Raw genomic sequence first — 24,730 nt, 5'->3', positions numbered from 1 at the left:
ATGTATATACTGTATATATATATATATAAATTGATTATATATAAATGGATTAGCGCCGTTTATACTTTTTTTTTCTTAAATAGTATCAGATAAAGGTCACACCAATTTCTACAGAGTCAATGTAGCCTTAGACCGATAAAACTTGAACATTTAAAATCCTGATAATATTATGTGTTTTGTTAGTTGAACCTTTATTTCATCAACTAAAACGTAACGGATTTCTTATTTACAATTTTAGCCTGAAACAGCTTGAAAGGGGTTGTAGTTGTTATCAACTGCAGGTCAATATTGATGAAGAACGTTTGGATGACATTATTATTTATGGATTTGTAAAATCAATCTGAATGCTGCAGCTCATATTGGGCTGTAACAGTAAAACAAACATGATCCCTGGTCCCACCTTGTAAAAACAGCCTGTTTGAACACAGTGCTGAGCAACTGAGGACTTCCTGGACAGATAATGTCACATCTAATGTTTTAGCTCAACTTTTTAATACAAAAAGGTTACAACCTCTGATGCCTGGCAGAAGGTGGGGGAGGGGGAAGACCCACCCTTTTGAGCTGTTCCTGCAACTGTTCCCTCAGGGACTCTGGACAGTTATGAAGCTGGTTCTTCAGCTCAGCATAGCCTTCCTGGAGCCTCTGCAGGGCCCGCCGCTCGGCCTCAACATTTGCCCTCTCCTAGGAAGACACGACACACACACACGCACACCCCCACACAGGGAGAATGAATGGATGTTACGGGAGGATAAAAGAGAGAGAAAGAGAGAAAAAAAGCTGAACATATTACTGACTTTTAAATACTGATTATGCAATTCGGAAGCGAAACCACAATCCAGCCTCCAGCATCGGCCGGTTCAGAATCCTGAAGTTTTAAATTTCATCCAGTGTAATGGATCAAAGTAAGGCCCGTCCCTAACCTGCTGATGTGAACTGCCAATCAGTGCATGAAGCAGAAACACAGCTATGGACCAGATGCCAATGCAAAGGCTGCTCAGAGACTGAAGCAGCAGAAATGGTGAACTTTACTTTTTTTCATTGCCAAAGCAGCCCATCAGCTGGAAATCCTAACGGCTCAGGTTCCTGCTGTGTGTACCTTGTCCTTCTCCCTCTGGATGGTGCTCTCAAGCTCCTCCAGCTTGCGCTGCAGCTGACTGACGACGTCTGTCTCGGCCTCTATCTGGTCGAGCTCGGCCTGCATCTCGCCCTGCAGCAGGGCGCGCTCCATCTCCGCCTGCAAGGGTTTCAGGATACTCAGACTCACACGGCGTCACCATGAGACGGATCATTCTGAGCCTCGGCTCATTTCCACCGCCATCAACTCCGGGCTGCACCTCTTGTTCGGACTCCTGGAGTTGCTCCTCCAGCTCGGTGAGTCGGGCTTTGAGCTCGTCGGTCCGGGCCAGAACGCGGGTCCTCTCATCTTCCAGGTAAGTCAGCTCTGAACGGCCCGCGCTGCCTGAGCCAGACGAGTCCTCATGCTGCACAGGAGGGAGACAGTGAACTTAGTCCAACAGGAATAAAACCACACGTCTGAAGAAGTAGCAAAAGTTTCATCTGATTTGATTTAACCTTCAAAGAAGGGATGATTCACTGACTTCATTTAAGTTGTTAAAAGAAATTTATAGCAGAACCTCAAGCCACTAATACTGCCGAAGAATGTGGGAAAGGAACAGCTAAGAGCAGATAAAACCACAAAGTCATGGTAACATGCAACATGGTAACTATTATCCTGTTTCTTCCATCAAACCACATTCAGAGCTAGCCTGGTTGTTGTTTTCCTTCGCAATGCCGCTTGATTCTCATCTCCCTTCAGTGCTCTTTCTAAAATTTCTCCCACTGAACTCAATTTCTCCGAAAGAATTTCAACCATGCCAATCATGGGACAGAATGAAGAGTTGTGAACGATAGCTTCCATGTTAGCCACGCTTCCAAATATTGAATAAACATTAATAGGCACAGCTGTTCCTGTTCTCTTTCAACATTCGTTTCGGTATCTCACTATGGGACACGACCCCAGCGCCTGTCCCCCAGAAGCTCTATTACATTACGCCAGTCTTGACTGGCCGGTAGAAGTGACGTCAGCTCCAGGAGGAGGAGCTTCCTCCTAGTATAAATGCCTGACGACACGCAAGCGATCTTCAGTCTAACACCTCTTCTCGCTCCCAGAAGCAACTCTCAGACGGCTAGCACGGTAACTATTGGGCTAGCTTAACTGTTCGCAGAGCGAGCTAACAACTCGGTCGCCGAACGCTTCTCGGTAGCTGTGCTTGGTTGTTCTGAGTTTTTCTACCGCTGGTCTGTCACCAAACAGCAGCAGCTGCAGCTAGTCTCCAAACTAGCTGCAACCTTTGGCTTTGATTTTAAACGAAGCTGATAGTCACGTAGCTTGGACCCGTACCCGCAATGGACAGGACCAAACTACCGACTAAAACCTGCACGTGTGGCAACCTCATTGCTGGGGCAGATACCCATTCTGTCTGCGCTTCGTGTCTGGGGCCGCAACATGCCCAGGACGGGTTAGCGTCACCAGCGGGGTGTGAACATTGTGCACGGCTCTCTATTAAAACTCGTCGACGCAGGCTAGCACGCCAAGCTAGTTTGTCGGAGGCGGACCCTGTGCTGGGGGTATCCAATCCCCCTCCACCGGTTCTTGCCTCGACCGATGAGGGAGAGCTCCCTTTCGCTCAAGCCAGTTGGGGTGACCAGCTTGATGCTGTCGCACCACTTCTTGATCTGGAGGAAGATGGAGCCGACCTCCCGGTTTTCAGTGATTTTGCGGGTGCAGAATCTGACTCCGAGGTGGAATCCGTCAGTCTCGGGTCTGACGACTACGAGCAGGACGGCGAGACGTTCTCTATCCCTTTGGCTGCAAAGCCCACGGAAACTGGTGAAACCCGCTGCAGCGGCCCTCCAAACCCGACTGCATCGGACCTCCACGACGTCTGCAGAAGAGCAGCTGCAAAGCTGGGCATTGAATGGCCGGAAACCCCGGCCGAGACCACCACATCTCGGTATGAGGGGAAACGGCTTCCAAAAGCCAAATCTTCCACCAGACAGCTGCTGCCGGTTTTCCCGGAGTGCCTCGAGGAAGCAACCCGGTCCTGGAGTAATCCGCTCACCGCCAAAAACCCCGTTCTGGGAGGGTCGGCGCTGGACTGGACCGGCGTGGAGGACAGCGGTTTTTTCCGCCTGCCTCCTGTTGAACCTCAGCTAGCATTTCACCTGCACCCCTCACAGAAATCGACCATGACAGCGGCAGGACCAACCCTCCCGTTCAAGGCCGATTCGTTTCAGTCAGCTTTAAACGAAAAAAGCTACAAGGCAGTGGCAGCATCGGTTAAAGCCCTGAACGCCTCCTCCCTCCTCCTCGCTTATCAAGCAGAACTGCAGGAGCGGATGGCGGGTGCAGCAACCGCAGATCTGTGGGACGAGTTATGCGTGGTGACAGACCTCTGCCTCCGTCTCCACAGAAACGCTGTCCAGGCCTCAGGGCGAGCAATGGCTCTGATGGTCACTCAGGAAAGAGCCAGATGGTTGAATCTGTCCAGCCTCTCTCAAAGAGAGAAAAATCAACTCCTCGACACGCCGGTGGACCCGAAGGGCTTATTCGGCCCCACCGTTGCAGCAATGCAAAAACGCTGCGAGGAGAAAAAGAAAGAAGGTGAAGCGCTGCAACTCTGTCTGCCCAGAAGAGCGCAGCCTCCTCTCTCTGCGGCACCTCGTCAAACGTTCGCTCAGGCGACAACCCGACCGGGCTACCGCATCCCTAAACGCCACCCTCAGCAGCAGTCGGCGGACCAAAGCCAGGGAAAGCAGATCGAGCTCAAGGGTGCCTGGGGAAGAAAGCCCTTCACGCCACCGGTGACTTCGGGAACCAAACCTCCGGCCACCGCTAGCGCGAAGAAAAAGAGGCGGGCTACCTAGGCAGCTCGCCCCGGGGTGGGAGAGCAGGCACTGCCAGACACCTGTTCCCCCGCCACCGGAAAACGTTCTGTCCCAGTTCGAGTTTGTGAAGCCACGTTCAGGGCAATTCAAACGGCCTGCAGAGCCAGCGTTGGAGCTCGCAGTTCAGAGCCGAACGAAGAGGAGAAAGCTTACACATGGCCAGAGCTCAGTGGAGCCAGAGCTGTGGCCAGAAAGCACACACCAGTGCACAAACACACACCAGTGTTTGAAAACACAAATATCTCCCTTCACCACAAACTCAATAAAATTGTTCCCAGGCGCGCATCCAGGTCAGGAACCGAGGGCGCAGCCAAAACAAAGAAATATAATGAAAATGACATTAGGACAGAACGTGGCCGTGCGGCTGCACATGGGGCCAACAGGGGGAGCTCTTGCCCCACCTTTGGCGTACTCGGCAGCTTTGTCTCTGAAAGAGAAAGCAGACCGACAGCAGCTACAGTTTGCTCAACCGGCACGGAACAATGCTTTCACAGAAGCACTTCCCAGCCCATTAGCGAGAAAAGTCCAGCTGTGGCGAGCGTGCGGGGCATCAAATTGGGTGATAAAGACTGTGTCCAGAGGATACAGGCTCCAGTTTGGAACAGCTCCTCCCCGTTTCAAAGGTATAGTACAGTCATATGCCCGGGGAGAACACGCACGCATTTTGCAGGGGGAAATAATATCTCTGCAGAACAAAAACGCCATTCGGCTGGTTCCGCAGGAGCACAGCAGGGACGGCTTTTACTCCAGATATTTTCTCGTACCGAAAAAAGGCGGGGGTCTGCGGCCGATATTAGATCTGCGAGCTCTGAACGCATATCTGAGACGGTATACGTTCAGGATGCTGACACACGCAGCTCTGATACGGTTTGTGCGTCGAGGAGATTGGTTCATCTCCGTAGACTTGAAAGACGCATATTTTCACATCCCTATATACCCCCCTCACAGAAAATACCTCAGATTTGCCTTTCAGGGGAAGATGTACGAATATCTCGTACTTCCCTTTGGCCTCTCACTGAGCCCACGCGTGTTTGTGAAATGCACCGAGGCTGCAGTCGCACCTCTGAGGGAAAAGGGAATACGTCTGGCTACGTATATAGACGACTGGCTGATTGCAGCTCAGTCTCCGGTGGAACTTATGGCACACGCCACGATGCTGATATCACATCTGGCGGCTCTGGGTTTCACAATAAACTGGGAGAAGAGTATCCTAACCCCAGTACAAACAATAACCTTCATCGGGATGTCCCTGAATTCAGAGGAGTTCCGAGCACGCCTCTCAGCAGAACGACTGAAAGCCTTCCAGGCTTGTCTGGCAGTTTTTCGCAGAGGCGCACTCGTGAAATTCAGACTGTGTCACAGGCTGCTTGGTCTGATGGCGTCAGCACTGTCGGTCATCACGTTCGGCCGTCTGCACATGCGACCGTTTCAACGGTGGGTAGCATCGCTCAATTTGAGCCTAATACGCCATGCCCACCGGAAGGTGATCGTTTCTGGGACATGCGCACGCGCTCTGAGTCCGTGGAAACACACCGCTTTCCTGAACACCGGCGTTGCCATGGGAACCATCCTAACACGGAAAGTTGTTACTACGGATGCCTCGTTAATTGGTTGGGGAGCCACACACGAGGGCATGATGGTAAACGGTGTCTGGAGCTCACAAACACGGACAGCTCACATAAACTGTCTGGAGCTCCAAGCTGTTCTACTAGCTCTGAGACATTTTCTGCCCTCTATCAGAGGGCACCATGTTTTGGTCAGAACAGACAATACAACGGTGGTTGCATACATCAACAGGCAGGGAGGCCTGCGCTCACATCATTTACACATGCTAGCACACAGACTGATAGTCTGGACCAGCTCACGCCTTCTGTCACTGAGAGCCACTCATGTGCCAGGGGTGATGAACAGGGGTGCAGATCTGCTGTCGAGAGGCAATCCCCGCTACAAGGAGTGGAGACTCCACAGCGGGGTTGTAACCCAAATATGGCAGCGGTATGGTCAGGCGGAGGTAGACCTCTTTGCATCAGAGGAAAACACTCAATGTCCGAGTTTTTTCTCCCTGACCGAGGAAGGTGCTCCGTTGGGCCTGGATGCTCTAGCACACGAGTGGCCCCCGGTTCTCCTGTACGCTTTTCCACCACTGGAACTGATTATTCCTACCCTCGCCAGGGTGCGAGAGAGGAAACATTCACTCATCCTGGTAGCTCCCCGTTGGCCAGGGAAGCACTGGGTAGCAGAAATTTTCCAGTCACTGCAGGGCGAGCCGTGGCAGCTCCCTCTCCGCAGGGATCTCCTAACACAGGCACGTGGAGAACTATTTCATCCTCATTCGGAACGCCTAGCTCTATGGGCCTGGCTTGTGAAAGGGTGAATCTGGCAGCCAGTGGGCTTCCCCAGAACGTCATTGACACGATTCAGAGCGCAAGAGCGGTCTCGACTCGTAGCGCATATGAGGGAAAATGGCGTGCATTTGAGGGTTGGTGCGCTAAAACCATGTTTAGCGCAATACAGAGCCCTGTGTCAGTTATTCTGACATTTCTACAAGAACTGCTGGATAAAGGTTTGGCTTTTTCAACTGTCAAAGTATACTTGGCAGCTATTTCAGCTTGTCATGTAGGCTTTGGAGACAAGACAGTGGGGCAACATCCTCTGGTGTGCCAGTTCATGAAGGGTGCACGACGGCTCCGGCCGGTGTCTAAAAGCCTCACTCCTTCATGGGATTTACCGATGGTACTTGATGCCTTGTCACATGTACCTTTCGAACCTTTGGAGCAGGCTGAGCTTAAAGTGCTCTCGTTTAAGACAGCCTTGTTAGTCGCATTGGTTTCTACCAAACGTGTGAGCGACATTCAAGCTTTTTCAGTAAACCCCTCCTGCATGCGGTTTACTGAGCAGAATCATAAGGTTTTACTGAAAACCAATCCAGCTTATATACCAAAGGTTTTTAACCCGGCCTTGCCATGCCGCCCTTTGGAGTTGATGGCTTTTTGCCCTCCACCGTTCTCCTCTCAGGAGCATGAAAGACTGCATACGCTCTGCCCCGTGCGAGCGCTTCAGATCTATGTGAAGAAAACGGCTGGTTTTCGCAAAACTGAGCAGCTGTTTGTGTCATGGGCTTCACCACATAAAGGGAAAACTCTAACGAAGCAACGCCTTTCCCATTGGGTAGTCGGAGCTATTGCTATGGCCTATCAGAGTAAAGGCCTTGCACCCCCTGCAGGTCTACGAGCTCATTCCACTCGTGGCATGGCCTCATCCTGGGCACTGTTTCAGGGTATACCTTTGGAGGACATATGTGATGCTGCCAGCTGGGCAACTCCTCACACCTTCACCAGGTTCTATAGATTGGATGTCACGGCACCAACTCTGGCTCACACAGTTTTGGGCGTGGGATCCACACTTGGATAACTGCAGGATGCATCTTTTGGTCTTCGAGTAAGCTTATCTGGCAATACGGGAGTCGCCACATCCCATAGTGAGATACCGAAACGAATGTTGAAAGAGAACTTTAGGTTAAGTAATTAACCCCGGTTCTCTGAAACATGAGTGAGGTATCTCACCAGATCACCCTCCTTGCCTGGAGCGAGGAAGAGGTGTGCTTAAAAGACTGAAGATCGCTTGCGTGTCGTCAGGCATTTATACTAGGAGGAAGCTCCTCCTCCTGGAGCTGACGTCACTTCTACCGGCCAGTCAAGACTGGCGTAATGTAATAGAGCTTCTGGGGGACAGGCGCTGGGGTCGTGTCCCATAGTGAGATACCGAAACGAATGTTGAAAGAGAACCGGGGTTAATTACTTAACCTAAAGTTCTCGTCACTGATGGGACAGACCAAAATAACGCCTTCATTAGCGGCTACTATCAAAAACTAGGGATTCATAAAATATTGGCATTAACTTCTGTAGAAATGTGGACTGTGGAGGCTGACATTAGTGTTGGGGACGTCTGTGCTTCATTGATAGCCTAACTCGTTTTAGCACAACTTAAATACAACAATAATGTTTTCCAAGGTCTCTTCAGATTGTTTTTTGAAGAATAAATTAACCCCCACTGGGCCGAGAGAAGCAGCTGTGTTGTCCATCACTGTTTGCGGACATCATTTGTGCGTCAGATTTATGGGCGTACAAGAAATGTGCAAATACAAAGGTTCCTGCTGGAAACTTTGTATGTAAAAAAAAATGCAATAAATAGAACTAAAATATTTAGATGTTGAAATCTCTGTACTCAATGAATTAATCAAAATGAACACATTAAAGTCCTGGCCCTAATTAAAAGGTAATCTCACTGTTTGTCTGACTAGTTTAAGACAATATTGTGACTCCTTTTCTAAAGTCTGGTCTGCTAATGTGACTATGTCTGGTGACATGCCATTACGGTGTCACCATGTCTCCAGCTATTGGGCTGTTCATAAATTACACCGGGTTACAAAAAAAACATTTTTTGGAAGTTGTCCATGGTTTTATTCAACTGAATTGGGACTATTTTGCACCGCTGAATCCAAAAATGACATAAATTTTTCTCAATCAGGTCAGGTTTTTATTCTAATTTGATCCAGACAAATCTGATCTTCTGACTAAATTGATGACATTTTTGTGACATTATCAGTTCATTTCTGTTAATATTTCTCATCCAAGACAGATTTTAGGAGGAAAACATGTTTTCTACAAACTTTGATTTCTGTAAATTGAATAATAAACACTGATAAGGGTAAGTAAATGTGAATTGAACATCACGTCTCCGTCTCTTTCCTGTCCTGATGGAATCTCTCCTCCTGCTCATCACTCATTGATCTCAGATTCTCAGGAAACCGATCCAGATGTGAGAACAAGTCATGCATTTTGATGCTCATGTTGCTCCATAGTTCAGAAAGTTGACATGGTTGTGCAAAACCAAAGTGATTTTTGGATTCAGCTCATCAAAATTACCCTAAAACTGTTGAAAAACCCCAGACAATTTTCTGGTTGTTGACCAGTGTAATCAGACAAAGATCAGAAATGCCTGTTGGAATTCTAAAGCACAGGTTAAACAGTGAGTGTTGTTTAAAACAGTTTAGAGATTAGATTAGTGATATTAGAACAGTCATACAGAAACTTTAGGTTGGTCTCCCTGCAGCATAACATACAGAATAGCATTGAATCCACACATTTTAAACCAAATCAATTCTTTACTGGAAGAGGCAGTGCTAGTAAAGTAATGACCTGGCTCTCAGGTGGCTTGCTAGCAGTGGAAAACCTGATGTGTTTTTAATAGGGTTTTCCTCCTACAGAGCCAGTCAGAAGTGGCTCTGGCTCTGCTACCAGCCAGGCTGGAAACAGATGGAAAAACAGGCTGTTCAGATACCGAGGATGGATCAAGTTGGAGGAAGATAGGCAAGGGAAGACTGAGATAAATCTCTTGAATACGGACACTTCAAATACCACAAACCAAGGACTCTAGGGGAATTACACTGCTTGGCAGACAAACTTGGACAGAGACGGGAAAGCCATTTCTTTCTAAAATGTATTTCAGGTTTGAAAAAAAGCAATGGGAATATTTCGCACACTGACACTGCAGTGCTGTACCCTTTAATTGTACTGTGCAGCCCCAGCCTCCATTCAGTTTCTAACACAGAAGATGTAACGTTTCATCAACCACATGAAAAGAACAACAACCATGTGTAAATGTATGAAAGCAGGTGTGTGACTAATGAGCCACATGCGAGACCAACCACAGACAGAATATGTTCCTATGGCAACAGAACACGGCCTGCAGCTGGGCCAAGATCTAGTTTTCTAGAACAGACTAATTCTAAACTTCTAATAATTTAGTGTCCACTGCCTTAGGACCTTAGTGAACAAAACTTACATCAAGAGTGTGAGTCCATTCAGCTGGCCAAATATATCATTAATATGCAGAGTGTTAATATATTGAAATATAATAGAAAGCAGTAGCGATGTAAGATACATCAGAACTAACATCATTATCAACCAATTCAGTCATTTTTTAGTCATTCAGTCATATTAGAATCGGTCTGATAAATAAAACTGGGCCAATATTATGAACAAATATTCATTTCCATATTTGTTTGTTGTTTGCAGTTTGTTTCTGGAGGGGCACGGGAGAAGGTTGGTCATGTGACAGTGGTAGTGATGCAGCAAAGAATTATGGGAATTTTAACTGAAGCAGTGGGGAAGTTTTATATATATATATATATAAAACTATATATATATATATATATACAGTATATACTGTGTATATATATATATATATACTGTATATATATATCCTTTCCATAACTTTGAAAAAAACAACCTCCCACCTGACTTCCCCACTGCTTCAGTGTTCCTAATTAGTGTATCTGTTCATTACCTGTAACTATAATAAACTGACCACCTGAAAACAGAGCAGGTTCTAATTATCACAGCTGCTAATTGTTTAGCTGAGTTCTGTAACTGTAACAGCAGAAAAGCTGGTTCCAGCAGAGCCATGCAGATGCAGCAACCATGGCAACGCCTCAGCAGCATGCAGAAGGAGAGTATGTGTTGGGAAAGGAGCATGCCCTCTGACCTGTGGCTCTCCATTGTGGACCGCTGACACTCTGCTGGGGGCAGGAGAGGTCCTCACCTCCTGATGGGTGCTCTCGGTGCTGCTGCATTCCTCCTTCAGGTTCTCCTCGTCGCTCTCCCTCTGTCTCTGCGCCAGGCGGAGGGCGGCCGGCGACGTCGGGGTTCCTCCCAGAAGATTTTCCAGGGACGGCCTCCGCCCTGAGCAGTCACCCAGACTCCCGGGGAAACCCAGCTGTCCTGAGCCCAGGGGGTCCAGCCCCACGCTCTCACCTTTGTTGTACTCGGCGCAGAGGGTCAGGATGGTCTCCAGCCGCTGCCTCTCCTGTGGAGGGAGACAAACACAGACGAATAAGGAAGATTCACAAAAAGCGAAATCTCTGAGCATGAAATGAAACAGTTGTCCCTCCTGAAATAACGGAGGCCTATCTCAGAACTGATGCTTCAGGGGTCAGAGTGTTTTTCAGCTGTCACTGTGTGGTCTGTGCACCCGCATGGTGACCTCTGACCTCTACATATCCGCATCCGTCAGAGCCTGGGACGAAGTGTTTCCTAAATGGACGTTTAGACAGCAGTGTACGCACAAGAGACCAAGTGTTTTAGGTGCGTTTCTTTCTTAATGTTTAAATCTAAAACTGACAGCATGCGTTTCTTTCTAAAAAATAAAGCAATAATAGCAATCTAACCATGGCCATCTGCTGCTTACATAAGAGCTGGGGTGGGGGGGTGGACCTGCGTGATGAGCAGCTGCAGCCCCAGCATTTACCCCCAATCTCAACCTGTAATCTGGGAGCAGTTAGCTTCTAACTGGAGTGGGAGAGAGCAGAAGACCCCTGTGAGCGGTTCAACATTCAAAACAAAAGAGCCATAATTAAAACCTTTACTGGCAGGTCTACAATTCCACACGTCCTCCCGCGCAACATCTGCTTTAATGTGCACGTAAATCAAGACCTGCTCCGAGCGCCGCTCCGACGCCCAGTGTTCTGAAGCGCAGGAGATGACGGCAGCGGCGTCGTTCCCTCTGCCAGACAGCCTTCAGGCTCTGCTGGATGATTAGTGAGATCACAGACGCTCTGATTGCCTTGATTTCTGTTGGCTGCGACATGAATCAACTTTGGCTTTTGACGTCTGGCTTCTGGAGACTGTGGAGAGACCAATTCTCTCATGTTGACAGATTTAGACAAATTAGAGGTTTCACTCATTTTCCAGGATGCTCTGAAATCCAGAAGATGCTTAGTTCCTAGGTTCGGTCAAATCGAGCCGGGGAAGAAAAAAGGCGGTCCATTTTTATCCAAACTGGATGGAAATCAGGTTTATGGGCTTGAGCAAGTTTCTGATGCCATGACAACACTAGGGACCTGTCCAGGGGGTACCTCACCTCTCGCCCATTGACCCCTGTGTAACCCTTCAAGGATAAGTGAGTTTAGACAATGGCTAGGTGGATAGCATGTACCCATGGTTCCAATGTCAGACTCCAACAACCAACTAACTTTGTATAAAAACTACATCCATGTGATTCAGAAATATAACAGAGGGAACTATGTTGTGCACTTAGTTCAAACAGCATCAATAAAAGGCTTTGGCATGGTGAGAGAGATGCTGTCACAGGGCAGCAGAAGAAGCAAGTCGTCTCCTTATATGGCTTAACTTCAGCAATACAGAAGTGTTTTCCTTTAAAGCTGGTAATTATCCCCTTCATTCTGTATGACAGCAGTCAAACAAACTCCTCATATCTCTTATTTTTATCCTCTCAGCAGCCAGCCTCCCCTCTCCTTCCCTCCTCTGAGAGTCGGTGTCTCCTGTTCTCTCATTTTAAGGCTTCTTCCTCTTCCTCAAGCACCCTGGGGGCTTCCTTCTCCCCCTTCCACTCCAATTGGTGGTGCTTTGATCAGAGTGCTCACTCCTTGCTGCTGTGCTCACCTACGTCACAGGCGTAAACAGAAGACTCGGGAGCGCAGTATTTCCACAGTAAACTGGGGAAGTTCAACAAAGCTTTATTCACTACATAAACCTTGGAGGGGGGATTTGGAAAATTCACATTCCCCCGCGTCCTTCACAGTCTGCAAAATAAACCTAATTCAACATCAAACTGGGATCCTTGGAGGGCTGTGCTTGTTCTGGTCCCAGAGGAGAAGCAAGCACAAAGAGACAGCACTGTTTTATTATCTGCGGCTGCTTTTGTTCCTCTGTGTCCCTGCAGAACGCACAAGGATCAAAACGGCACAGGAATGGGACTAGCAACCCTCTCCGGTGGCCACCAACCCCCCACAGATAACAAGCTGCTGGTTTTCCATGACGCTGGCACTGATTTCTAAATGACATACAGAGTGTTTGACCCCATGGAGGTCAACCAGAGTTGAACCCACCAAGTTCTGGTCTATGGTAGAAGCCCAGCCTGGCAGGCGGTTGAAGACCTGGTTCCAGTTATTTCAAACAATTCCAGGATAAAGATGAGAGAATCGAAGATTAAAGAGAGACGAAAGGCTTGATATTCCAGTCTCTAGAGACTTTTAGGGATAACACACAGGATTGTTTCAGGTCTTAAAAACACTCATTCTGCAACAGTTACATCAGCTGCATGGTAAACTATTTGCTTTGGACAAGAAATTTGCGCAACAATCGACAGCATCTCTGCAAAATAAAACCACAACAGCTAGCAGCACAATTCCAGATTAACTCAGCTATAACCTGATAATAGCTGAGCTAGCTTTTTAAGTGTTCCCAGATACATTCTAAACCACTCATCTAGTTACTAGCTGGCTATTTTGTAAACTTTCAGTGGATAGAGTTCGACGTCTGTGTTGAAGTTTTGGTTACCAACTGTTAATAATCCTTGAAGTAATTAGATATTCCTAATCAGAAGCAGCAGTCCGTTTCTTCACCTCACATTCCCTCTTTTTTTGCTAATAGCTATTTTCAACAGGAAACATACAGGAATAAAATAAAAAAGACAGAAAAGAAGAAGATATAATCGTAATATCATAGAACAAGTAAATTATGTCAAAATTCAAATGGTGTTAAAAGATTGTAGTCTTTCAAGGGCAGATGTGACTTGAATTGAAGTTAGTGCTTTGGTGCTTTAGCATTAGCTTCCATTAAATACCTGGTTGTAGCATGTTGCACTAATGTTTGTTAGTGCAGCTAACGTTTTAGTTAGAGGTGTCCACCATTGATGGTTGGTACAGCACCTTTACATCCATCCATCTGTTCCTATAATTCACTTCCTGTTGGAAGCTTGTTACAAACTGAGATGAGCACAAAAAAAGCTTCTCTACAAACACTAAGACACGAGTGTCCAAAAGTGAGGCCTTGGTGTTTGTGGCCCTCAGGATGACAGTACTAAAAACCACTTTGGTTGTTTTGTCAAAATATTGGTTGTTCAGTTCATTCTTGAGCAGGTAAAAAAAACAAAAAAAACATGTCCGCCATCCCTTTGTAACATGTTGGCATCAGAAAAATAAATGCACGTCCTGTATTTGGCTGCCAAACGTATGTCATGTGTCTAGGTATTTCAGCTTCCCATTATGCGTTTTATTTTAAATGTAGATATGTAAAAAAAAATATCTTCAAATAGGTGGATTTTCTGCAAATGATTTGTTGTCACATTCCACAGAAAAAGCCGTGACTGGGCGGGGATCCACTGTATGTCCTTTTCTGTGTGTTAATACAGAAAAATTAGGCTAATTTTACTCATGGTAACGACACCAGAAGATTCTCATACAGGTTATGATGTAAGATAAGATTGAAATACATTTTTTAAATGACTTGTGAACCGTCACTTTATAAATAAACTGAACGAAATTAAAAACTGTGAAAATGTGAAAATGTTTCATGTCATTGATTTGCTATCTGTATTTCCTGCTTTCTAACATTTGAGAAAGATCTTTACTTTTCCATCTAAAGCAGAAGGAATTGTGCAACGAGCCTCCTGTGGTCAAGTGGGACTTTTTTCAGATTGAAACAGAAATACTTTCCGATCACATTTCTTTCCAAAAGTGAGACGAAAACAAAGTGCATGTTCTCCAGTGCCAGTGGCTCCGGAGCTGAAGTGGTTTAATCTCCGACCTGAAGCGGTTGGTGGGAGTGAAAGGTTCTCTGGTTAATGACTGAACCCCTCGGCATCACATGCAGAAAGCAGGCCGACCCACATCCCCAGCGCAGATAGAAACACTTCAGCGAGCTTCAGTTAAATATAGTCGGCGGCGGCATCGGTTACCTTTATAAGCGCTGCAACGCTGCTTAAAAAGACAGGCTTCTGTTTAGTCAGAGCCAGCAGACACAGGAGGGGCTGCGTCCCGGTCGGTGCTGGCCCCGTGGCCGGCACCGACCCGCTGCCGCCTGGTGTGTAAAACCGCTCCATTACAGCGGCGGCTCTCCGTTTGTGGCTGCTGCTGTCCTGGTGAACGGCCTCGGAACCACCTGGCTCACTCAGCTACAGCGGCAGAGAGGTGGGGATGGATCAGCATGTAGGGACGTCCTCCTGTGGGAGGCGCCCTGCTGGTTTGCTCTAAGAAAAGCAAAGGGACTAAGTTTATATACCAAGCAGAACTTTATACTGTTCGTCCGGGCTCCCCCATGCTTGAAATAGGCCGATAACTTCAAGAGACGCTGCCATGGATGACTGCTTTCAGCTGTTCACACTAATTCATCACCATCGGCAGATATCAGCCATATAAAAAAAAAGCTTTGAAGTGTGCAACGTTTGCCACGTACTGTCTCAAAGCTCAACTTTGTGCAATTATCCTTCTTTTTAGCCGTTAAATAATATAACAAATAAGTGCGAGGCTTTTGAAGTGTTTTATGGAGCTTTAGACATCAAGCGGAAGGAGATAATGACAATTAAGCTTTACAAGTCAGAGTGTTTCAGGGTGTCACTGTCAGCAGGAAGGAAAGTGAAGGCTTAGGCTTCAGAACCACCTCCACATTACACTGAAACACTGGAAGAACATGGCCACTGGGGGAATTATTCACCCAGCTGTTGCTCTCTGGCTCTCCGTCAGTTGACTAATTAACCAGAAGATGTGGTTCACCGGTTGGCTTCTGTAAAACAGCAACACTGTTGTTGTGCTGCAGAGGCCAAGAGGAGGAAAACAAGATGTTTCTGCTGCAGGGTCCCCCACAAGGTTACTGCAGCCATGGGAACTCAGCAGCTCATTAGAACACAAGACTGTTTTCTAAATAACATACTTTACTGCTCACTGATTACTATACCAAGGTCTGAGGCAGAGTTACTGCTTTTAAGGGTTTCACTGAGAAATCAACATTGAAGCTGGAATCCTTTGCCTCCTCTCTGCTGTCCTACTGCTGTCTGCAGAATCAACCAATCAGAGCCAGCAGGAGGGTATTAGCACTTTCAATCATGCTACGTGCTACACTTTAGCAAATTTACTATTATACTCATAATTTATTTTTTCACTTCATAATTTTTCTCTATCGCCTTTCAAAACATTCAATTAAACATAAAAAAATGTATGTAATTTTGGATGAAAGTACTAAAAAAATTATTTTTATTTTAAATTCAATTTAAAAATCCTTGATCCATTAAATAATGCCGTAACTCATTTCATCCATGACTCGTTAGGTTGTTGCATCCTAATTTCAATGGACTGTTGTTGCGATGCAACGCCATAACCACTAGGTGGTGGTAATGCACCAAGTTGTTTGCTGCAGTTCCATCTAGCAAGCTGAGGAAGACCATACAGTAAAAACTTCCAACCCGGATCATAATGGCTCTTCACAAACAGATGAATGACTGTTCTGTGTGACTCTTCTTCTGGAGAACAAGTAGAGCACAAGATCGCAAAACATTCAAACTACACGAACAAAGTCATAAACAGAACTAAGCCAAAACAAAAATCTAAAACTAGCACAGAATCTCTTCATGAAGTCCCCGTCCCTGTACGAGTATTTAATGAAGCAATGTAGCGCTTGTCTCATCCAATGTCCATCTATTATGGAGGACAGATCCTGACATAACTGGCAGTAAAGATAGAAATAAATAAATGGCTTGGCAAAGTAATTCGTGTGCCAAATATTGCACCTGGAAAATAAAAATAAAAGTTTTCCCAACTTGTTGTGCCAGGAAGGAGCAATCTAACTTCAAAAGACTGTAATAAATCACTTTTCTTTATTCTCAACAATAGATTTTCAGTCAGACTTTGTTAATTTTTTTAATTGTTAAGTTATAAACAAACTAACTGTGGTGTAGTTTGTTTGCATCTGCAGCTTTGAAGCCAGCAGAAGATGGAGACATTAGAAGATTGTCCCCATTCATGAATCTTAGTTTTGATGCATCTAATGAACAGTATTGGACCTGAGAATCAATGGAAAATATTATCTAGTCCAACATTTCTACCCGTCAGGGTTAGAGTTTTATTTTGCCCACATTTTATCATATTTATAATCCTATGTGTTTAAGAACGTCATGTTCCCTAAATCATATGCACTAACAGACAAAAAAACAAAATAAAAACAGATATGAAAAGCTAAATGATCCTGCAGAAAGACAATAACCCCCTCTAGTGGAGAGATCAGAACACAACAGGCAGAGGAAAGTTTCCACCTCGTCTGGTAAATCTTCTGAAAGCAGTAAATAAAGTTTGCAGAGAAGCCGAAAGGAAGACAGTTCTCATCCTAATTTGGCTTTTGTTGTGTGATGGGGATGAACGAACGTGGCATATTTGTTGGATCTGTCTCAAAACCGGATTACTGCAGCTTTACTTTGGACCACAAACAGATTTATTGCTGCCCCAGATAAGGAGCCACCCAGCCGGCCGTCTAGTGTGTCACAGAACGTCTCTCCTCGTTTGTTTTTCACTGGTTTATTTCAGATCAGATGATTTGCTTTGTCCTTTTTCCTGCCACCAAGCAGAGACGTGCAGGCCTGAGGCTGGCTGCTGTGGTGCTGCCGAGCCGCAGACCAAGGATACGATAGTTAACTAAAACTAACAAAATCATTTTTATAGTTAACTAAAAAACTGAAACTGAGAAAACATTTGTATTTAAAACCGTAATTAATGAGGAAAAACTATGACTAACTGGAACTATATTGTGCATCTATAAAATTAAAACATATTGAAATGATAGATATAATAACCTTCGTTTTCATGTTTATGAATGTTTTATTAGCTTTTCATGTAGATCCCCCACCACCACCACCCCACACACACACACAAACACACACACACACACAAAAGTAGTTCAAGTCAGCTGTCGGTAAATTACGTCGGTCTGCAAAATGGCAACAGCAAAAGTTGGAATATAACACCACACTCAGTTGTTGTTCAACAATAATTGAATATTATTTTGAAAATGGTATCTCCTGTTAAATATTCCAAACAATGTATACATAATCACAAAATAAGATTTTTGTGATAGAAAACTATCTGAAGTAGACAAAACACTAATAACCCTGCTGCAGACAAAGCTGCAGGTTGTGTGCAGCTCAGCAGGTGGATATATTTAGGAGATGCTGGTATACGTTTGCTGGGCTCCATTTAACAAGCTCGGATGTTTATTTAGTTGGCTGATCCTGCAGGAGGGTCACAAAGATGCCAACCATGCAGGAAACTCATCAACATTTCTGGCATCCTGTCAAAATAAAAGCTACAAGAGAGGACAACAAACCTGAGAGCAGAGAGACCAGCTGGACATCCTCTTCCATTAACCACAATGCATTGCAGCAACAGTTTTCTCTGTAGGGCCCCCCACGGAGGACCGCCCCCCCCCACCGCGTCACTTCACAAAGGCATCATAACTCACTGCAGTTAGCTTGGCTCAAAATAGTAAATGACAAAGCACTATCTCTGTCCTTTGCTATTCTGGGTCCAACTTTTCATCCAAACAGCTTCATCCACTTTAACCCCCTCCTCCCCTCTACCTCCCCCAACCCCACCCATTATTGGTCTGAGGCAATAACTGAAAAGTTCCCTTTCGATGACCTCACAGGAAGGATGATCTCATCCACGGTGAGCGACAGCTGACTTTGCCCCAGACGACGCGGGCTGAGTGAGCCTGCCAGGCTACGGCAGGCCGTTTTAACATAAAATCAGCTTCACCACACATTACATTCCAGATATCTGAAATTAGTGTATGATTAGACATATTAGTTAATTGAGATGTCGCTAGTCACGTTCTGACTAAATGACATCATGTCCTGTCTGTCTCTGTGTTGTCCTGCGATGGACTGGCGACCTGTCCAGGGTGACCCGGCCTCTCGCCCACTGATGATAGGCACCAGCACCCCTCATTACCCCCCTGGGGATAAGGGTGTAAAGATCATGTTTAGCGCCTTGAAATTGGGCTTCTGTCTCTTTTACTCCAGCTCTTTCTGAAACTCCACCTTCAAGAAATCATCACATGACTCCTCTATTAACTCTATAACTTGTCACCATGACAACTAAAATACTAACAATGATGAGAAAAAATCCATTTGACTGTTCTAACAACTTCTTTTCTGTATCATTTTAACTTTTCAAAAAATTCAAACTTGCTGAATTTTACACATTTTTTGTTCAAATACACGGAAGACGGATGAGGAGAGGTGAGGCAGTGATGAGTTGTGCCTCATAAATGTGCCATGGAAACACACAGAGTGAGGCAGGAAGTACCATGCCTAGATGAAAGGGGGCACTGCTGAGCTGCAGACCCACAATGGGCAACATCTGCTAGTTCTACGCATTGAAGAGGCTGAAAGTCCACATCAGGAATAGAGTTGATCCAGGACGGCTCTCCTTGGCGATCAGCTCCATTGGAACAGAAAAACTTCTAAAGATAAACGCAAAAAAGGACAGACAGACAGCGGTATCCTTGGAGATGGACAGGAATACGGACTTCATACACAAATAAAGGTAATCTCATATGCAACTTTCAATTCAGAAAGAGAGATCGGCCTAGAAAAATTTTTATTTTACAAAACCAAATTTGACTTTATTTTTTTTATTTTTTTTATTTAACATCATATCATATTGTTGAACAGCACATAATTGATTAAAGGATAATTAAAACCTTTTAAAACAACTAATTGTTTCTATTTTGGTCAAAATTGAAACCGAAGCGTCTATTTTGGGTTTTATATATTTGTGCATTTGATTCCAGAGGAGTCAGTGTCAGTCATGACACTAACAGAGCATCTCTGGTCTTAACCCCATGGAAAACGTTTCTAAAAAGTGCTTTTTAAACCATTAATAATTCAAGATGGTAATGAAAAAAGACTGTGCAGTTTTTCTGCATTTTTAAACACAAGATCTGCATTGAATTTCTACAACAGAACAACAATAAAGGAGTAACAAATATATAGTTTTAAATTTCAGTTAACTTGGCTCCAGATAAATGTTACTTAGGAGAAACGAGGGCAAAAAGTGTGAGTCTGACATGTTGGTGACCCTGGACGGAGCAACATCCAGAACAAACCTGAGAGAGAATCTATTAGAGGCTACAGGTAGCTTGAGGCTGGAGCAGAGGTTCAACAACCCTACAGCCAAAGGTACTATGGGATACTTTAGATTAAACCATAGTCATCTGTTAAAGTGGCCTGATCAAAGGTCAGACCTAAGTTAAACATAGAAGCAAGATACATTGAAGATTTTGGTTGCAATATGACAAAACATGGAAAGTTCAGTGAGGCTGGATACTTTTGCAGTGTGCTAAAAGCTCCACTGTGGAACCAGCTGCCTCAGAACATTCCACGCCTCCTTTCAGTACCAACATAGATCAGAGAAAAAACATCTCTCTCAATGGAGAGACTTGCAGCACTGGATATTAAAATATTATTTCTGTAGGGGTGCACCGATTGCAGTTTTCTGGACGATCACTGATCTGTAAAATGCCTGACCTGCCAATTCTGATGACGATTTTTTTCCTGTTAAAGAGGCCTGGGAGGACATAGCTCTGGCTTTAAGAAGCAGCTCCTCCTCAGAGAAGCAGTTTCTAAGCTTCAGATCCTTCACCTCATAAAGGAGCCCTCCCATGAGGTTCCCCCAGCTCCTTCAGACTAGCCAGAAGCAATTAGCAAATACCTGGTGGAACTGCTGAGTTTACGGTAGGAGCTGCTTGCAGTGAAATGCTGGTGAAAACGTTGTGAAATGGTTAATAGTGGAGCCAGGTTGTGATGACTTCCTGAAGGCAGACTTTCAGAATAAGCAGGAGAATTTAAAAAGACAGAAGCCTAATGTCAAGGCATTAAATTACAAAATCAAATGAATGTATTTTAAGTCATATTTGATATAAATAGCATTGTTATAACAACTGAAGGTAACATAGTTACTTGATTGTGGTATAAAATGGCACTATGTGGGTGGAAAATACATAACACCGCCCCTTTAATATATCGTCAAAGTTACTAAGTTGGCAACACGCGCTTGTAAACATGACCTGAGTCAGTCAGGCCTGTCTCAGGCAGGGCGGAAGAGACAGTGGCTGATTTTCAGACCCTTGCAGAGGTAGAAAAGATTGGCTTCTCATTTAAGTTATTGGCCAATTGCCGATCTCGAAAAAATGTAGGAACTCAGGTACAATTTATTGGTTTAGCCCTTGTATTTCAAACTTTTGGGTCTGAAATGTACTCAAATTCCACCTCAAACTAATGAGACCTGCTTAAAACTTTTGAAATATAGTAAAATTGTCATTTAAAAAAAGAACGCACCAGTACTCAAATCTCTGTCTTCATCAAAGGCAGATTATAAAGCAGTGTATACCCAAACGTTTATTATTACATTCACAGATAATCAAAGACATGAATACACCTTGCACTATTTTTTCTTTAGGTTTCTTCAGCCAGGAGGAAAGTCAAAGCTAAACGAGATGAGACGTTAAAAGAGTTAAACATGGTCAGAGTGTGAGAGTCCTGTCCTGTCCTGTCAGCACACTGCCACGTCTCCAGAGGAAGCACCGGAACTCGGCCCGGCTCAGACCCAGGCTCCGAGCAGCTCAGCCGTCTCCGCTACCCTCCAATTACAGACAGGCAGCAACACATTGAAAACCTGTCTGAAACGGACTTCTGTGTGCGTCGCTTCAGAAAAGTTCAGGACCGATTCTCACCTCGACCCCTCGGGCTCGCTCCGGTTCAGGAGACAAAAACACTGCGGTTGCTAAGGACTCCACGACACTGAGTGTCGGCAGCAGCTTAGACAGACAGCAGCCAAGTCACAGACAACTCACTGACATGGTTTATGGGGCTGGGTCACTCCTCCTTTCACAAACAGAGACGCGGTGCTCATTATGGCCGAGATTAGAGCGTAAACAAGAACCTGCAAGAAGCTTCAGATCATCTCCAGGTACTGAGAGCTTAAAGGGAAATTCTATGGCAAAACAAGTGATAAATCAGTTCAGTTCTTTTCAGGAAATGTTTGCTGCCCTAAAAGACAAAATCACTGAAACTACATCAAAGAACCATAATAATCAACTTAATTTTGGAAACCGTGTAAATACTTGGAAATGTAAGACATAAAAAACAGCATCAAGGAACAAAATCTCACATGTTCAACAGAGAAATAACCCAAATTTTATTGGATTAACTAAACAATGTAACGTCTCTTTAAGACTCTGCCAGGTATTTGTAATTCTTCTATGTTCTTTATATGAGTGTTGATTGCACACATTTTATGTGTTTTGCCTGAAGTACATAACATATTCTCTTTTGTCTTTAGCAAAAGACCACGAGCTAGCGCTACACTCACTAGTTATATTTACCCAAAGCAGCAAATCCAGCAGGAAGATTTATTTTCCTTGGCTCTGATGATTTCCAAAAGGATGATTTCCACAGTCCGCATTAATGAATATTAAGGTACAGTAGGTGTTTCAACTATTAAAACTTAGGCAGTTCTAAGCATTATTTAAAGAATATCTCAAGTATTCATGAATTTCAACTATTCACATGTGGCTGTCGTCCCTAATCCCAGCGAGCACACGGCTCTGCCGTATTAATGATTAGTGACATCCTTCACTATGGTATTTTCCTATCACCAGGAAGGCTAGTTTGATTCTACAACAGACCATCTAGAGTCAGCAAAGACAACAGAAGCAACAATATTTCACAAAGACACAAAACTGCAAACACCAGTAGCAGAATGTGCCTGAATCATCTGATGTTCAAACGAGTCTTGTTCAAACACATTGGAAAGACACGAATACAAAGACACTCTTATATAACTGCGCTCATTTTACAGTAAACACTGATCAGCAGCCACTTGTTGCTGTGGAATTGAAACTCACCAGCCTTTCCATCTCCTGCTCCCTGAGCCGCTCCTCTCTCTGTCGGCGGTGGTACTCCAGCAGCTCATCTTCGTTGTCGCTGATCTCTGTGATGCTGTTCTTCCTCTCTCGCATTCCTGGGTGGGGTCTCCCCAAGGACATCTTCCTCTGGGTCCTGGGGCTGGCTGCAGGGGATGAGCCAGGTAGGGAGCCCAGACTGAAAGCGGGTGATAAAGAGTTCCCGAAGCTTGCCTTACGTATCCCTACTCCGCTGCTACCCTCCATCAACATGGAGGTGGGGGACGGACTGCGAGCTCGGATCCCTCTGCTGCAAGACGGCTCTTCTGACGCGGATCCGGTTTTGCGCCGCAGCCTGGGACTCTCTGGGACCAGCCTGCCCAGACATGAGGGGTTCTCCGGAGTCCTTGACGTGGAGATTGTTCCAGGCAGTGCTCCTGGAAGAACCGGAACCCCCCTCCGGGCCAATGAAGGACTCAGAGGCGGCAGCTCTCTCATACTGCTGCTCCCTGCGCTGCCACCATTCAATTCCAAGTTCCTTCGGGCCAACCTGGGGCTTTCAGGGGGCTGCAGCGATCGTGGATGCTGAGGGAGAGGAGATCCTTGGATGACGTGAACGATGGGATCCAGGGGGGGCTGAAAAGCCTTACTGGGCTGTGAAAGCTGCCTGGAGGAGCTGGAGTTCTGGGAGCCATCAGCTAAGATGGTTTGCTCTCTGAAGGGACTGGCTGGCCTTTCCTGGAGCACTGTGGCAGTCTTGGTCCTGGGACTAGATGGTGAAGGCGATGGAGACGGCGATGAACAGGTTGGAAATTTAGGGGTGACTCTGGGGCTGCTTGGCGCAATGTTTTTACCACTGAGAGACTCGCTAGACGAAACAAGAGGCGTCTGTCGAGGGCTCTCTGAGCCGTCCTGGCCGAGTCCCCGGCGGCTGGGCTTGGGGCTCGGAGGGGTCTCTGCCAAAACTTTCCTCTGTAGCCTGGGGCTTTCCTGGACCTTCTGGCCCACCCCGGTGCTGCTAAAATTAGGCAGTATGGTCCTTGGCAGGGGGACAGGCAGAGGCTGGGTGCTGAAGTTGTAGCTAGAAGAGCGTATAGGCACAGGTGGCAGAGAAGAACTCTGGTCCTGGTGTCCTCCGCCAGGCGATGGGCTGGTGAAGCTTCCACTGCTGGCAGGAGAGGGGGAGGAAAGGGGCGAGAAGGGAGGGGAGGCATTCTCATAGCTGGACCCCACAGACATAGCACCTGGGCTGGTGGGAGGGGACAACAAATACCTCCCCCCTCCATTGACCATAGGCGACAATGGGGAGTGGTGCATGGACTGCCCCCCGGGGGGCTTTTTTGCATCAGAGGAAGAGGGTTCAAGGTCATCCATGACTAGGGAATCCATGATCTCCTGGAGGTCCTTCTCAATGGAGCTGACGATGGCGCTGTGCTCAGACTGGACTCTCTCTCCAGGAGCTGAGGGAGACTGGGAGGAACTGGCCTGGTGATTCCCATTGACCAAACTCTCAGTGTCTGATTGGGAGAGAAGACACAGGAAAGGAAGAGAAGACCTTTATTCATCTGTTCATGGTAGTGTATGTGTAACAAGTGTATCAAAAAACAAAGACCTGAGCCTGTCGCAATAAGCAATTAATAGCATGATAAAATGAGATTTATCATTTCCATTCTGATAATTAATATATTTTTAGGGTCATTTTGTTTAGAGAGGCTTCATAATCTATTTTATTCATGGTTTGTGTGTGGTTTTTATTTCCATTTTGCTTATTGTTTGTGTTTTGTTTTATTTTGGATATTTAAAATATCTTCTTCCAGTTCCAGTGCTAAACGTTCTTTACAAAATTGAAGTTTTATGGATTATGGATTTTGTAATTATCACTAGATTACTCGAAAATGGTATCAAAACAACAGTATTATCGTTTATTGTAATAATTATTGGTAGAAGTTATCGTCCAGCAAAATTTGTTATTGGGACAGTTAGATCACAAAATACATTTAAACCAGAAAGTAAAAAAAAATAAAATAGTGGAT

General features: G+C 45.5%; 1 protein-coding gene across 12 annotated transcripts in view; it reads right to left on the bottom strand.

Moving 5' to 3' along the window:
* The window catches only part of phldb1b (pleckstrin homology-like domain, family B, member 1b), a 103,529-nt gene that overhangs the window by 24,941 nt on the left and 53,858 nt on the right, over positions 1 to 24,730 (bottom strand). For 10 of the 12 annotated variants that reach the window (XM_032590338.1, XM_032590339.1, XM_032590333.1 and 7 more), the window contains 5 exons: positions 22,701 to 24,214; positions 10,495 to 10,815; positions 1,335 to 1,481; positions 1,097 to 1,234; positions 553 to 681 (listed from right to left, as the gene is read on the bottom strand). In XM_032590338.1, the coding sequence (XP_032446229.1) occupies positions 553 to 681; positions 1,097 to 1,234; positions 1,335 to 1,481; positions 10,495 to 10,815; positions 22,701 to 24,214 (2,249 nt within the window). The remainder of the gene's footprint in view (positions 1 to 552; positions 682 to 1,096; positions 1,235 to 1,334; positions 1,482 to 10,494; positions 10,816 to 22,700; positions 24,215 to 24,730) is intronic. The other 2 variants (XM_032590336.1, XM_032590345.1) reach the window with 1 other exon arrangement.

The sequence above is a fragment of the Xiphophorus hellerii genome, chromosome 18 (assembly GCF_003331165.1).
Source record: "Xiphophorus hellerii strain 12219 chromosome 18, Xiphophorus_hellerii-4.1, whole genome shotgun sequence".
NCBI classification, from domain to species: Eukaryota; Metazoa; Chordata; class Actinopteri; order Cyprinodontiformes; family Poeciliidae; genus Xiphophorus; species Xiphophorus hellerii.
The sequence above is the reverse complement of the archived record's forward strand: the minus strand, read 5'-3'. Positions and strand labels throughout refer to the sequence as shown.